Below are 16,948 nucleotides of genomic sequence, written 5' to 3'. Positions count from 1 at the left end.
TCAAACTTCTAATTCCTCCAAAAAATACCACAGGTAGTTCCTGTTATTATTTATAGTTAAAATGAGGAATAAAAACCTGCAGATCAATGGTTATTATAAGATTCTATTATAAAAATATGTAGAATAAATATTCCATCAAGCACATTCCTAAAGACGACGGACACATTTCTTTTATTAGCAACATAGACCAGATATAGGAAAGGGCTGTGCTTTTGTTTGTATTCTATAAAATAAAAGGCATGTAGTGGCACCAAGGTTGCAGAGATATTTTTCGGTTTTGTAAATGATGTATGAGCTCTGACAGATTTTCCAAGGGGGAAGAAAGGTTTCCTTAAGAATCAGTATTCTTTACTATCCCATAAATGTACTCATTAGCACTTTGGGCCATGCCCTGTATCCTGTATGGGCTCAATAAAGATTAATTGAATGAGTGAATTTAGTTTAGGGTAATATTATTCAAGGAACCATGTTGCTCAGTGTCCAGTTTAAAAAAAAAAACTATAAAATGATGAAGCGCTATCACTGCTAGAAATCTTGTTCTTCATATCACTGTAAGGTTCAGCTAGGGTTCATATAGAATATTATGATCTTACAGAATTCACTGGATATGAAAAGGGAAGAGCACATGATCACATTAAAATTTATGGTGGTGCCTGCAGCATGGCGCTGGTGGGGAATTGCAGTTAAACACTAATAATAACCAAGTATCACAGCAAACACATTGACATCCCCTGACATTTACTGGGGGCTTCTTAAATCTTAAATGTGGAGGTAGCGTGTTTAAGTCCATATTTGTGTTGTCAACAAGGTTATTTTCAGAGATAAGCCAAGCCGTTTGTTGATAATTCAAAGTAGAAAGCAGAAGGGGTGTTTAGGGAAAAAAATCCATCCTATTCACCAGCCGGAGGATAATGCACTGTCTGTTGTCCACAGTTTTCAGCAAGAGTCCTTGATTTTTGAGGGAGAAAATTTCTTCTGGAAGGAAATTACAGAAGCACAATTGGATCTCTTTTCTTTCCCTCCTAGAAGACAGAACCAATTGAATTTTTAAATAAAATACTTTTCACTCAATAACCAGAATCCTAATCTCAGCAAAACCAAATTCCTTTGTAGATTGTAACATTGGCGGGTACAAAAAGATCTAGATGTTTTGTTCTGTAACTAACTATAGCAAGAAAGCAAGTAGTAATTCATATTTATAATCATCAAATTTTATTTTTACATTGCATTTCCTTATCAACGTAAGTAGCAACTAGTTATATTTACTTTAAAAAAATGGCAACATCATAAAAATATAATAAAATCTGCATGTTAGAAAAACCAATTCTTTCATTTTCATGTAGATGTAACTTAAGAGATGGCAAAATTTTAACTTAGGAAAAGGTGATTTTCAATGTTCTTGGAGAATATCAGCACTGGGTACTGTATGGAGCTAATCAATTTGAATACTATGTTTAAATTACATTTAGGACTTCTATCTTTTAATCATGCCAAAAGGTTCCTATTTTTATTCTTTTTGCCTACATCTCAGAGCCCCAATTATGCACTCTGTGCTTCTAGCTGACATTCCCTTTATCCACATTTATTTTATAAAAGGAAAATGGCAAAGCCACACATAATTAAGAACCTGGTGTGCTAATAACCAAACATACAATTGGGCAGAAGGATAATCCAATCCATTTCCTCTCACAGGAGAGTAACCTCCATAACTCACTTTAAGCGCTGCCATTCATGAGTTATGGGTCATTCCCCTTCTAGTGAAAATAAATTCTCCCGCACCATCAGCCCAAGCTGGGTATTTTTCTTAGGACATGTAAATTGTAAAAGTATATGAACATCATTGTATCTGGCGTTACAGAAAGAATATGAGCTCTTGCTCATGGACAGGGGTTTGTAAGGAAATGTATGTGGTTTGGGGGCCAGGGCTGCCTAGTTACAATACAGGATTTTTGATTAAAGTGAATTTATTTTTGAGATTTTTATGGTGTTGGTAAACTACTTAATCTGTCGCTTTGTGTTTTATGACACTGGCTGAATCCTCCAGGTCAGAGAGACCCAGCAGCAAAGCCATGGTCGTTTATCATGGCCTCCATTTTCCACAGTGCATGACTTTGTAGTGGCACTTTCTTGGGACTGAAAGTTAGCACCTAAGAGTGTTAAGTTGGGAGCTTTAAAACATTTTGGTTTTTTTTTTTATGTTTAATCTTGGCTCAATGATGACTAATAAAAATTAGGGTACGCTTGGAAGAGGCCTCATATTCTTGTAATTCACCAGCATAACTTCTCGTGGCACTTTAGAGATCTGTCTTTCTGCACAATTAATGTGCACCAAGTGATCTGCTTCATTTTCTGTGCTCACAAACCGCATGTTGTATTATATTGAGTTCACTGGTAATTTATCATAAGTAAAATATAAACTGTATTTCTAAACATGGACAAAACATCCTGTCTTTATCCTTGAGAAAAAAAAAAAACATAAAGCACATATATTTTTAATGTTGAAAGCTATATCCCTAAGAATTTCATTTTATTTATCTTTTGTTTTTCTTAATGTAGTACCTAGCTACCTTAATGCAATACCTACATAAGCTAGGTTTGTTGTATTATCTTAGTTGAAGTAAAAACCTCAATTTTCTCAAGTCTTTTTCTAAAATTTTATTTTATTATTATTGACAAGTCTTATAGGTATCTAGACTGAGAGTTTCCTTATATTGTTTATCTTTTAGCACATTTGATCAAAATATGAGAACAGAGATAGAGATTTATTGACCAATTTTTATTTGACTACATCAGGACTTCCTGAGAATGAAATGAAGAGGGTTGACAGATGCCATAGGTTTGCTTTGAAATATTCTAACAAACAAAACATTGCATGTGAAGACACAGATGAAACAGATTGGTAAAACATGGATTCTTGTAGACATTGGCTAATGAAAACATGGCTTTCATTATTATCTTCTATTTTTATATCTTTTAACTTCCCAAATAAAGATTTTTAACATTATGTTAATAAATAGGTTAAAAATTAAGTCTTGGAAGTGGTTAAATATAACTAAATATAATTGTCTAAGACGAACCTAAGTTTTTTCGTTTATGCTCCAAACACCCACTTGACACATACAATTGTACTAGACAGGCCACTGTTTCTGTCTGGCCTTTCTGAAATTTACATAGATAAGCATTTGCAACATTATTTGATGTTAAGAGTTATCATTTGCCCAAAACATGGCTTGTGTTTTATGATTTGATGGTAAGTGCCCTTAGGAGCTTCTGGTTGTAAAAGAAAGTCATTTAGGTGTAGGCTGTAAGGTGTTTCAACTCTTAGCTTGACAAGGAAAGGATCACTGTGGACTTAAATATTTAATTAATGCCAAATCAATATTTGGCTACATTCCTCTTGAGAAGAAAGAGAAGTGAATGTGGTAAAGCTCTCCCACTCCCATGGATAACTAGGCAAGCTGCAGTTGGTTGGAGTGATGTTGACTTCTCTGCAAAGGAGACCTGTAAGCATTTTTTTAGTGCTGGAAGGCATGCCCTTCACTGCTGGGGAAGTTCTGGTCCTTGGACCTTGAAATAGGGCTGAAGTGCCTTTTTAAATTTTTTTTTTTAATTTTTACAGACTGCATTTTGATTCATTGTATACAATTGGCGTACATCTTTTCATTTCTATGGTTGTGCACGATGTAGATTCACACCATTCATGTAATCATACATGTACATAGGGTAATGATGTCTGTCTCATTCCACCATTTTTCATGAAGCGCCTTTTTTAAGCCATCAGACCCAAATGTAGGCAGGCAGACATCACTGCCAGGGGGTATGACCACTAAATCTGATTACTATAATTCATCTGATTGGATTTTTTCCCCCTCAAACAACCTGATTGTGGTTGATTCCTGCTTTTCTCCTTCATATGCTTACATCACACACTGTCTGTGGTTTGCAAAGATAGGATCTTTCTTTTTTTAAAAAGAAGGTTGGTTGTGGCATCAAACAATACAAATGTTTTTGTAAACACTCCCAATAGGCAGTTGAAGTCAGTTTTCACCCTAAAGCTTGAGAAAATCTTCTACCTACGAATCCTTGCATTGGAGCATATGAATAATCCTCAGCCTGCCCCTCAGCTTATGTTTCAGATGCATGTTGCCATTCCATCTGAAAGCCAACAAAGTATATCCCCCAAAAGAAGAATGCTTTGTTACCGTAAATGCATGTAGAGCCCAAACACCTACGTTAATTTTTCACCGCCTCGATCCACCTGTGACTGGGATATGTGCTCAATTTGGAAATGGGGGTTGATTGAAGACTTCCTTCTTGTAGAACCATTCATCCCAGTTTGGAGATCTAATTTCATAGATCCTCATGTTAAGAGTGGCCTAGCAGACATGGACAAGTCATTGCCACTGCAATTTTGAGTCATTTATGGTGACCTTGTATGGGACATTTACAATGAAACTGTCAAAGAGCACTTCTTGGCTAAAGCAAATTTGACTTATTAATGTACAAAACAAAGCTTCCAGACAGTGACCCTGCCAATACAGAAAATTAAATGCTTCTTATGTAAATGCTATTCTTCACCCCACAGTTCACAGGACCTCCAATTTCAAGCCATCTACATGTGACAGCAGAGACTAGGGATTTGGTATGCAGACTCTTCTAGAGCAGGCACTTCCTTGAGAATTGTGTCTTTCAAAGCCATTGTGATGCTCTTCTTATCCAGAAGAGAGAGAAAGAGGGAGGGGAGAAAGACCCCTCAGACCCTCATGTTGTTGCTCAGCCTCACCCAGTCCCAGGGTTCTGCAGTAGTGCCTGCACATCAGCACCTTCAGTTTGGCATTTCTGCTACCATTTGGAATCTCTGAGACATCATTGAATTCCCTTCCTTTCAGTTTGCCATCTGTGCGATCTCAGAATCAACAGGACGAACTCCTAAGGAAATCCCCCAACATTCAGTCCCTCCAAATGTCAGATTCGGGGGAAAAAAAAAAAAAAAAAAAAAAGCGAGGGCAGAATTTCTGGCATCACTTTCTCAGATTCCTGTGCCAGGTCTGCAGTCAAGAGAAGGGCATTCACAATGCACCTTCTCCAGGAACAAAAGCAAGAGCGGCCAGCCATTTCTACTATTACCCTTTTCCACAAAGGAAGGATGTTGTGATGGTTTCTCATTAGAAAAGGGCCTCCTGTGTGTGGTGTTCTGGCTGGCTTCATGTGTGACCATATTGCATGTGTAGCAGGGACCAGTCATCTCCTTCCCTGCCCTGTTCCTGGTTCCTGGAATAGGGTAAGTGCTTAATAAATATTTGTTCAATGAATAAATGAATGGACTCTTTTCAAAATGTCACTGTTTTATTCCAAGCTTGACCAGTTTGGTAAAGTGTGGTTTTATTTTTAAAACAAAAAAGAATTTACAAATACACACAGAGTAAATACATTTTACTAAATGTTCTTTATGGAAATTTGGGACATAAAGGAAAAATTTTGTCACCTGTAATCCTACTACCAATAACATTTTGATATACATCCTGATAGCCATTTTCCAATGCCTATGTTTAGATATTTTATAAAATTGGAATACTCTACACAAACTACTGTCTCCTTCTTTTCTTTGTAACCTCATTTGTAAAATACCATATATCATCAGGTACCACCTTGGTGGACAAGAGCCACATTTAGACAAAAAAAAAAAAAGTTCAATGGCTCTGTAATATCAACCTAGTACTAGTGTAATGTACTTCATGGAATAAAGCACACATAAAGTAACTCTTTAAGGCCCTGCTAACTAAAGTTTGGTCATCTCAAGAATGTTGAAAAGCTGCACAAGTAAACCCAAACTCTCATGTAGAGACTGTAGAGCATAATGCATAAGAACACAGTCTCAGCTCATGGTCAGGTTGCCTGGTCTCTCATCCCACTGCAATTGCTTTCCAGTCCAGTGATCTTGTGCCTCGATATTCTCATCCATAAAATGGGTAGACAAAAATGGCTTATACCTCAGAGATTTGTTGTAAGGATTAAATGTGTTAATGAATTTGTGGTATTTAGAAAAATGCCTGGCATGTACTAAGGATTATAGAAGGTCTAACTATCATTAATATTATCCTAAGACTCATTTCTCAAATATACAAATTGCTTGAGACTTAACAGGCACTTAATAACATTTGTTAAATGAAAGAATTCTCTATAACACCAGGAAGTGTTGATATTATAGCTGTTTCTTTTGAGATTCAACAGAGCCACAAAATGACAGTCACTTTTCTCTGGTCATAGTATTCCTCCATTCACTAGTACCATTCACTAGTACTGGTCAGCTTTGAAATGGTGGTATATCCTAAGCTGACTGAAATTTTATGTTAGCTAATGACATAAATTAGTTGGTACTTTTCAAGACCCTGAGAATCAGTCTTACTGGTTTAGGTACTTTGGAGTCCTTGTTACTCCATGTGATATAACTGGAAATGGAGATATCCCAGCCCAATGATGGACTGTCACTAAAGACCTGCTCAGTAGACAATCAAAAGGCTTTTCTGGAGAGAGTGGTGGGGAACCAGGTCTATATGGTCTGACTGCTTCTTTACTTAGACATATTGTATTCACTGCCTTTATTTCTGATACAAATCATGAGGGAACACAAGAAAGAAGATGATTAATATAAAATTCTATAAAACACATAATTGCTGGGTGAAGAACAAAAAAGTAATAATTTTGTTTAAAAGTAAAATAGTAAATGATTCAAGAATGTGATAAATGTATTAATGTATGCCTCCTGCCATACATTAATGTATGTATTCTTCTTGAAGGTGTATTATCTTCAGCATGCAGTTGACTTTTTCTACTCAATATGGGTAAATGTGGGTCTGAATGGATAGGACCAGAAGGAAGATGGATGAGGGTGGGGGAGGGGCAAATGGACACTTAGTGGCAGGTGGACACTTTTCAGGCCTGATGATTCTCAGAAACCATTTACCAGGCAGCTTTAAATCACAGTCAAGAGATAGGTGCTGCTTCAATAACTCAGGTATCACAGTCAAGAGGCAAATGTGTTTTGTGGGACTGTGAGTATGTTGTACTTCAGGGATTTGTTATTCCGAGATACAGAAATAGGCTCCATGGTCTTTGAATACTATAAATTATGTTAAAAATTGTAGAAAGAAAGGCCATGGCTTTCATCAAATTCTCAAAAGTATCCATGACACAATAATTTAAGAGCCTGATGTTGGATTTCCATGGGAGGAAAAAAAGGTGAGGTTACTGACTGATGGTTCCAAAGCAATTTGGCATGTTGATTTTCAACCTCTTAGATGGCATTTGATTTTAATTCTAACTAAATTTCTAGCCAAATAACCATATCTTAACATTATCCTTACTCTTACTGCTCTGCTTCATCAGCTAATTCTAGTCAATAACATTTTCACAAGTGAAATCTCTAAATTTCAGTGTAGAATTGCAGTTTTAAAATTTTGTTTTCACAGTACCATAATATTATTAGATAGACTTTTTGGAATTTACTTAGCATTAGCAAAACCAAGTCCAATGAAGCTGATTAGTGGTTTTTTTGTTTGTTTGTTTGTTTTTTGTTTTTTGTTTTTTTTTTTATTAGTTTTAAGGTAACATAGAAGACAGAAAAAAAATACATTTATACCTCCTTCTTTCAAAAACCACTTTTCAATAACAAGAACAGAAATGAATACAAATTCCTCCTTTCATAGAACCATAATATATGAAGACAGAAAACAGAGAGGAGGCTGCATAATTTAGTAGAGAAGAGCAGGGTCCATCCCAAGAGTGGAGGGGATGGAAGAAGGAGCACACACAAGAAACAATACCCCGAGACCCTGCCTCAGCTCAGGAACAGAAGTCCTCAGATATCACAGAATGGGTTGAGGTGAGATGAGGTGACCACAGAAGCAGTGAATCCCCAGGTCCCCAGCCCCTCCCCATGTAGTAGAAGGCTACACTCAACCCCTACTTTTGCAGTAACCAGCATCCAGACTAGAGGACACCAGCAAAAGAAAAGTCAGGTCACCCTGTGGTGAGGCCCAGAAATCTACCAGCACCACCCACACACTGGTGCAGGGTGAGCATTGTATCACTTTACCCTTAAAATGCTTGTTGTCTAACAAAGGTTACCTGAAACTTGAGGGAATACAGGGAAAAGGAATTCAGAGGAAACAGACAATTTGAGGAGTAGAAGGAGAACTATTATTAATATTTTCAGAAAGATAAAACTAATAATGCATCCATTAGAAAAGAATAGCATGCTGTTAGAAAAGGAATAGGACTAAATTCTTATAAATTAAGAACTCCTGGAAAGTAAGAAGAAAAGTCTATATAGAAAATGGGAAAGAAGAGTTTTTTTTTTTTTTTTAAATAGGAAAATCTACACAAGAAGTCCAAATTTCAACCAACTGGAGTGCCAAATAGGACAAGAAAAATACTGAAGAGAAAATTAACAGCAATAAGAATAAAATTAGAAAAATGTTGTGCTGAAGAAGTAGAAAATCCAGATTAGGTTTATCATGAAAATTTACTGAAAAAAGTCCAAAACCAAACATACCTTCGTGAAATTGATGGACACCAGGAATAGAGAGAGGATTCTAAAAGAAAGAACATCAAGTAACATTCATAGTATTAGATGATGGCAGTCTGAGGCAGGAGGATTCCAAATTCAAGGCCAGTCTGGGCACTGTCTCAAAATTAAAAAACACACAAACAAACAAACTAGGGATGTAGCTCAGAGCTAGAGCACCCCTTGTTTGAATCCCCAGTACTTAGAAAAAAAATCAGATCAAAGTATTAGGAATAAGAATGGCATATTCTCAAAAGCAACTTTGGGAGCTAGACAACAGCAGAGCAGTCCTTTGAAATTTTGCGTGAAACTGTTTCAACCTAGAATTGTTAGGCTAAGTAACAACTGAGTGTGGGAACAGAATAGAATGAAGATATTTTTTTCTGTCACACAAAGGCCCCAATACATTTCCCTCAGTGTTTAAAAAAAAAAAAAAGAAAAGAAAAACTTTCTCATGAAGCTCCTGGCAAATGGGCTTCTGCAAAATGAGAGTGAGATCTCGGAAAGGGCAAGGTGTGTAATGCAGGAGATAAGAGATTGACCCCAGGAAGGGAAAGAGGAAGCCCTGAATAGTAGTCAGGGGAAGCCAGATCAGGTTACTCCCAAGACATACAGAATCAAAAGTGTGATACTTTTGACCCTCTTTAAATTGTTTTGAGAGGCATTTTACAGAGTTTGTGGGTAAGAAGACTGGGATGTTTCAAAGAAATCCTAACTCCAGCAAGTGAAAATATTTACATAAGAAAGGGAACAATCATTGTACACTAGTTGCCACAGCAGTGAGTCCTATCTATAGGCTGATATCAGGAGAGATCTGTGGGTGGATCACCCTGAGAGTGTGAAGAGAGGACATCACCTCTCATCTGCACTAGTTGTCATCCCTGGTTCAGGGCAGACTTTGACAGAAGTGCTCCTCTCTGCCTTGTACTAGCTGTGAGTCCTCGGGCATAGGACACATCCTCTCTCTGACTCAGTTTTCTCATCTATAACTGGGGATAATGATAGTTCTTACCTCAAAGGACTGTTATAAGAATTAAATAAGTTAAATAGCTAAAAGTTCTTAGGAGGAAGTTTGGTATGTAAGAAGGACCATGTAAGTATTGGGTGAATAACCAAATGCTAATACTATGTATATAATATAGAGAAATATGGTGGAAAGTCTACCAAGTCAGGTTAAAAAAATTAAAGTGGATACCTTTGGGGATCAGAAAAAGGGAAGGATGAGGGACTACTGGCTTCTGATTTTAAGTCTTTTAGTATGATTCACTTAAAAAAAAAAAACTATTGCAGATAATATTTTAACTAAAATAAGTTGAATATAGAAAACCAACAACTACTGGAAGCGGTGACACATTCCTGTAATCTCAGTGACTCAAGAGCCCGAGACAGAAGGATCCCAAGTTTGAGGCCAGCCTGGGCAACTTAGCAAGAGCCTGGCTCAAAATAGTAAATAAATAAAAAGCTGGGGATGTAGTTCAGTGGTAGAGTACCCTTGGGCTCCATTACCAGTACCACAAAAGTAGAAGAGGAGGAGGAGGAGGAGGAGGAGGAGGAGGAGGAGGAGGAGGAGGAGGAGCTGGAGAAAGGAGGAAGAGAGGAGAAAGAAAGAGGGAGAGGGAGGGAGGGGGAGGGGAAAATAAGGAGGGAAGGAGGAGGGAATGAAAGAAGGAAGAAAGAAAGGAATAAAACAGACAAGACCAACAGTCAATTCCAAACTTTGAAATGAAGGACACACACAAGCTTTGACATGAACTATTTCATATTCCCAGATCATTTCTTAGCATGCCCATATTCCCTTTTTTCTATCCAAATGAAGCTTGTGTTTTTCTATATCTGTCAGAGGACCCAAGTCAATTTTAAAACTAAAATTGTCAACACGGGAACCTATTATTCATAGTTTTTTGGTAATAAAACCAATTAACTAAAAGTCAAAGTTTTCATTATTCTAAGAGAAAAGTTTTACTTCCAGGTATTCGCCAGTGAGCCTGAATTTGAGGGAAAAACACACACGAAACCTGAAGCAATTTGAACTCTGTCCTCTTACCTCCTTATGAGGATTTTAATAAGTAATGAAATAGAAGACTTGCAAAGTAAAAGGTAGGGTGGATTAAGAAAATTCAGAGACCTGCCTTCCCAGAGGTGCACTTCCTCTTCTAATCTAATGAAAGGACCAGTAGGAACCAAAGAACCATTGCTGTTCTTGCTTATGTGATTCTATCAAACTGCTTCCAAAAGAAATCACATCACAGTTACGAGTTTCACACATGTGGCTACTAGAATAAGAAGAAAAAAAAAGAATTCCAAGTCACAGTTACTCGATTTGATCCTCAATCTGGGCTGCCTAATCCTCTCCCAAATTCAAGTTTTCAAGATACACACTGTCCTATTACCTGTGTGAACTTAATCTGTCCACCAGTCTAATGTGAATTATTTTAAGATAATTTCCAGAATGACATTATACAACAATGTGTGTACTTCTAAGTTGTCTCTTTTAATATTTAAAAAAAAAAAAAGGTTTTATTTTCTTTTACCTGCTCTCATTTGACTAGCATCTGTGGATACATCATTCAGTTTGTACTTCATAGGCCTCTATCCCCCTACAAATGAACATGATGCTCATCATTAAATTGTACAATAGCAACACTTACTTTGCCCTGGGCTTTTGCCAAACTGTTGCTGTATCTGGATAGGATAACCTCCTCTCTTAAAAAGGGACCAAAATAATCTGAACTTTGTCCTGGTGTGGCAGCATTGGCCACTGTGACAGCAAGCTAATTCATCACTGTGGGGACCTGAGGCTGTGCTGCTGACCACTCAACTTACTGTCATCTAAGAGGGTGGCAGTTAATCATTTCCTTAAATGATGTGGGTATGAAAACAGAGCTGATGGTTGCTTGGCCCACTAACCTTATCCATCCACCCTGCCCCCAGTAGTGACTATTGCCGTTTTCCCCTTCTTTGCAGACCGCTGGGTTTCAAGAGATTCTGACCGAGGTGGAAATTTTAGCGGTGATTGTGGGATGCCTGTGTCATGACCTGGACCACAGGGGAACCAACAATGCCTTCCAAGCTAAGTAAGTGTTCTAATTGTTGTTATTTTAATGCATTTGCCTTTCTGTTCTGAGCCAAAGGTGACCAGTGCTAAAGAGTAAAGCATTAATTTCTGGCATCGGAGGCCAAGGCCACGTAGGCTTGGGCGTGCATGTCATGGGGCCCATCCATCTTTATAATTCCCTATTCTTCTTTTAATTGCAAATTTGCCCTTCATGTCACGCTTGTTGATTTGGTCTGTCTCTGTTGACCTCAGTCAGAGAACCAAGCTCAGATTTTAAAGGGTCTACTGTTTTCCCTTTCAGAATATTTGCCTTCATGGTGTGACTCGCTTCTCCTCTCAAATGTGGTTTTAGACTATTAAAATAAAAGCAGTCGTAGGGAATTTTATGAAGCAAAATATTTCTTTCTTCTCCAATATAATCGCTTCCAGGATCCCATTAATGTTGAATATGTATAAATTGTAGTGAAGTAAATCACATATAGGAGTGTGGTCTTTGCTCTGCTCTGGATTCCCATGGAAAAGTAGAAAACAGACAAAAGAATTGCATAAATACAGGGGTATGTAGGCAAGTATTTGAGCCTCACATCATGTGCATGGATAGAATAATCTGTTGCTAAGCAAGTGGGGCTGATCAAGATAGCTGTTGCTTGATGGAGCACACTACGGCCAAAATCACAGAACTAAGGGGCACTGGAAATATGACCAAATCCATTTCTCTGGAATCTGGATCAGTTTTCAGTTCTTTTTTACTATCTATTTGCAAACACAATGATATAGGAGGTCAGAGGATAGAGATAAAAGTTTTGGGATAGGGAGACCAGGGAAGGCAGTAACAAGAAGATGAGATTAACTTTCAGATGACTGATTCCAAAGTCCCCAGAAGGGGTTGACCCCTTAGTATCTGAAACTTCAACAGCCTCCTCTATATCAGCAGGTTGCTTTTCATTTTAAATTCATAGGCCTGGAGTTTCAAAGGATTTTTGGTCCCTACGCACCTATCCTTGGAGTCCTTGATCCTTGCATGTGCTCCTGATACACACATTCAACTAGTAGATGAATTTTGATTTTGTGTCCTTTTCTATTCATCCTACATCCTGTAGCCCACCAATTCAATAACTGAATTCATATATTTACTTCTCAATATCCAATATTGTATAATTTCTTGACCCTCTTAAAGTTTTGTGGCATCCATTCTGGGAGGGGGGAACTAAAAAACCATTTTTCAGTCTAATTCAATCTCTTGCTACTTTTCCTAGACTTGTAAAGGCTTTGGGGGAAAATGTGACAGTTGTGAGAGTTTGTAACTCATCAGATATCTATTCTCCCAACTCAGCTGAGTGCTCAGCATTCCCCGCCAATCTTTCTGTATCTCCAGTCAGCTCTGTCCCTCGTTTCTCTTAGCAGTTCCATATACCCAATGTCCTCACTTCCTAAACCACCCCCTCAGCAGATCACCTTGCCTCCTACATCACAGAGAAAATTGAGGCCATCAATCGAGAACTCACTCAATTTCCTCCCCTGCCACCTACAAACTTATCTATCCATCCCATCCTTTCCCTCTTCCCTCCTGTCTCAGAGAAAATGCAGTCCTTCCCTGATCTGAGGCTGGTCCCTCCACCTCTGCTTTGGATCCCTTCTTTGCTTTCTCCTGCACCATCCATCTCTCTCTCCTCTGGATCTACTTCCTCCTCCTTTCTACTGGTGCCCTGAATCCTATTCATATGAACAGTTCTCCCCCATCTTGAAAAAGCCCCCCTCAATCCTCATATCTTCCTCCAGCTTAGGTTCTAATTTTCCTTCTTCCCTTCCCAGTCAAGCTTCTTGGAGGGTTTTCTAAGTTTGCTATCATCACTCCCCTCCAAACCCTACCCTCCTAGTTGCAGTTCTATCTCATGGGAGAAACTACCCTCAGCAATGTCACAAACAGCCCCAAAGCTACTGGACTCTTTTATTGTCCTTTCTTTCTTGGCCCTTCTTGCCATGAGACATATTTTGCCATTCCATCCATTCAAGCTCTCTTCCTTTTTCTCACAAAGATTTTAATCCTCCTTTATGGCCTTCTCTCTCCTTTGCTTCAAGCCATCTGCCCCTGCCTGGCCTTCACTGCTGATGTTGTCTCCTGTCTCTCTCCTGCTCTTTCTCACCCATGTGGGGCCTCCACCCATCTGCTGATGAACCCCAAATCCATAATTGAACTATAATTCACAGCTTATGTCCAGGCACTTTGGCAGCTGCTTAAGTGGGAAGTCCCACCATCATCTCATTCCCAGTCTTTCTCTCCATATGTGTCTCTTTCTCTTCTGTCTCTGCAATTGACCCCACCAGAAATCTGTGAGTCACCCAGACTCCCTCCTTGGCACCCCTCAAAGAGGGACCCCCTCCTCAGCATCCTCTGCCTCTGTAACTACTTCCTCTTGGCCTTTGTTCTCGATTGCTGCAAACAAGAGTCCAACTTTCATCAATTCACAAAGTTTATCAGGCCACTCCCCTGCTTGAAAGTCATCCCTGGGCTTCCTGTGATTTTGAGGACAATGTTCAAATCCTTAGGTTAGCACCATAATATCCAAATCAGGATCTTGCCCATTTCTCTGACCCAGCACCCACTCACCCTAGTCCACCCCACAAGGATCATAGGGGAAGCTTTCAATGGGATCCTGTAATTCACATCTCTCCTCTGCTTAATGTACTGTTTTCTCTTCCTGGAATGACCTTCCTCTTCTTTCCCCAAAACTCCTCTGACTGCCTTTTCAAAAGTGTGCATCTTACTCTATTTTAGTGACTGATTTACAAGTACATCTCCCCTTCTTCTTTAGTACCTGCAACTAAACAGTGCCAGGAACATAATAAGTACACAGTACATGCTTGCTAAATGTGTGAATGATAAATGCATAATGATTTTATCTTATTTTAATATGCCTTTTCAATAGAATTTCCTGATTTCTTAAATACACATCACCTCTTATGAATTACTATAAAACATAGTTTTAAAGACATAGGTTTGATGTTTCACTAAAGACATGGATACCACTGAAGTGTGAACCATACATGCTTTCATTACAGGGTCTCAGACAGTTCCTTATTTTGAGTTCTTGTTTCTGCATTTCATTTTATTTTAAGGATTCCTCTCTCACCCACTGACAATGGTATGTATCAGTCCCCTAGCAACTTCTCTCCAGCCCCCTACCATTCTACCACTTACTACATAAAGAAGAGCTAAATGTGTTAGAATAAAGTCTGTAAACCAAGAGTGAGCACCTGTGGGTTCTTTTAATAGCAAAGTTCATGATAGTTGTACTCAGATGATAACAGCCCCTCCCAGGCCACAGGCAGTTGTGCATCACACGGAAAGAGGCAGCTCTTCTTGGTGGTTGATCCCTCCACTGTTTAGACCAACAGTACACACCTAATCAAAGATAGACCAATCGGATTTTAACTCCCAGAATTTGGTAGTTGGATTACCATGATATTGAATAAGTTAACCGAGGGATACAAGCTGCAGGTCCTTGCAGACTTGGGAGCTGAGGATGCCATTTTGGGAAAGCCATGATGACCACATCCCAAGTGATTGATGAAAAGAAGGCTGGTCTAGAGAGAGAGAGAAAAGAATGAAACTGATCTTTCAGGTCACTTATATAAGACTAAACAACTTTCACAACACATATTAGACTTTTTTTTTTTTTTTTTTTTTTACATCTAATGTCACATGATCAAATCTGTTTGTTCTGTACTGGTATGGTGTACTTCTCAGGATGACTAACCTTGTACGCAATTTACCAGTTCATGAGATATCCATCAGCCCTGCACCTACCTAATGGAGTCACTTTTGAACTTAGGACACTTAATGCCAATACCATTAAGACTTCCTTTGATAAAGAATGTTGAAAGAGAATTTTTACATCATGGTGAAAAACTAACTTTTTATTGACTAGGATAAGGTTCATTCAGAAAGTGTACCATTGTTTAGAAGATCCTTAGGAAGATCTTAGGAAGTTTCTGTGTTCAAAGCCCTGTGCTAGGCATTATGGGAGAAATAAGGATGTATAGCAAACAGTCCCTTCTCTTCAAATGTTCACAGTGTAATTCCAGCCTTTCAAGTGATTTGGAAATGGAATTTAAATGCACCAATTATTATGGAGCAAAGCATATGCTACCTTTTTTCATATATAAGGCTATAAAGAAACAGGAGACATTTAGCAAGGGACAAATTACTATATAAAATGCAAAATGCCTCTACAATAAAAGTGTGACTTTAGTTAGAGTACGATTTGATTTATACTCTTAGCCTTTCTGATAAGTGAACCTCTGCATTTTCATATTTTATTCTTAATTTTTAAGCATTAGAGTGCGTGCTGGGAATGATCAATAGGTAAAGAGGGCAGCAGTACCACGGCGCCTTGAAATTGCTCTGTTCACACCTCTCCCTGTTTTCTCCAGGGACAGCGTTCCCCACTCATCCCCCTCTCTATTACAGCTGCCCCCGATGATTAAATATCAGTACTGAGCAGCTTTGTAGTATATTCTCCTAGGAGACTTCTTCTATTCATTTCTAGCATAATCTCTTATACTCATTTCTTGGGAATGAAAACCCATCTTGTCGCTTTCGGCCAGGTCCCAGAAGTGAAATACTGGGGCACATTAATCTGCCATGACAGCCTAATCCCATTCCTCACCACCTCCCAACAACTCTCAATTTCCTAATTACTTTTCATAGTTTTCCTTTTTAAACTTTCCTGTAAGCCATGGCTGCATGCTGTCATTCAGTCTTTTTTCAGAGAATATGCATATCTAGGGAAGTCATGAAGGTCCATTTCAATTACCTGGTGCCTATAGAAGGAGAATTTGCACTTTGACTTTTCTTTTTAAAATTTTCCTTGGTGTTCTGCCTGTCCAAAGCTGAAAAACTTCAGTCTGTAGGATGACCTCATGAACAACACATCATGGCTACTCACATGTATAAATGTTCTGTGTTTTTTCTCCTCCCTCGCACTCTACATATATATATGTAGAGGTATATATATATATATATATACAGACACAGACACACACACACACACACACACACATATATATATTCGTATTTTCACTGCTACATATTATGGATATATTTACCACAGACAACTAACATGAGATATGACATCAAAGTCAATTTATTCCACATGTGATTGATTAGGGTTTTATTTTCATGTTTTACATGAAAATGTGGAGATATACCTTTACACAAAGATATTACATGGAAGACATGGCCTCTTTAAAAAATGGCTCAATTAAGAGTGGATACTGTTCCTCTTCTGTACAATCACAATGGTGTATTTTCACATATTGAGGCC

General features: G+C 38.3%; 1 protein-coding gene across 3 annotated transcripts in view; it reads left to right on the top strand.

The window, feature by feature from the left end:
• Positions 1 to 16,948, top strand: part of PDE11A (phosphodiesterase 11A) — a 369,784-nt gene that overhangs the window by 280,374 nt on the left and 72,462 nt on the right. For all 3 annotated transcript variants that reach the window (XM_079132189.1, XM_079132190.1, XM_079132191.1), the window contains exon 13: positions 11,531 to 11,640. In XM_079132189.1, the coding sequence (XP_078988315.1) occupies positions 11,531 to 11,640 (110 nt within the window). The remainder of the gene's footprint in view (positions 1 to 11,530; positions 11,641 to 16,948) is intronic.

The sequence above is a fragment of the Sciurus vulgaris genome, assembly GCF_902686455.1.
Source record: "Sciurus vulgaris genome assembly, chromosome: 3".
In the NCBI taxonomy this organism is placed as follows: Eukaryota; Metazoa; Chordata; class Mammalia; order Rodentia; family Sciuridae; genus Sciurus; species Sciurus vulgaris.
Note: the sequence above shows the minus strand (reverse complement) of the source record. Positions and strands in the feature narration are given on the sequence as shown.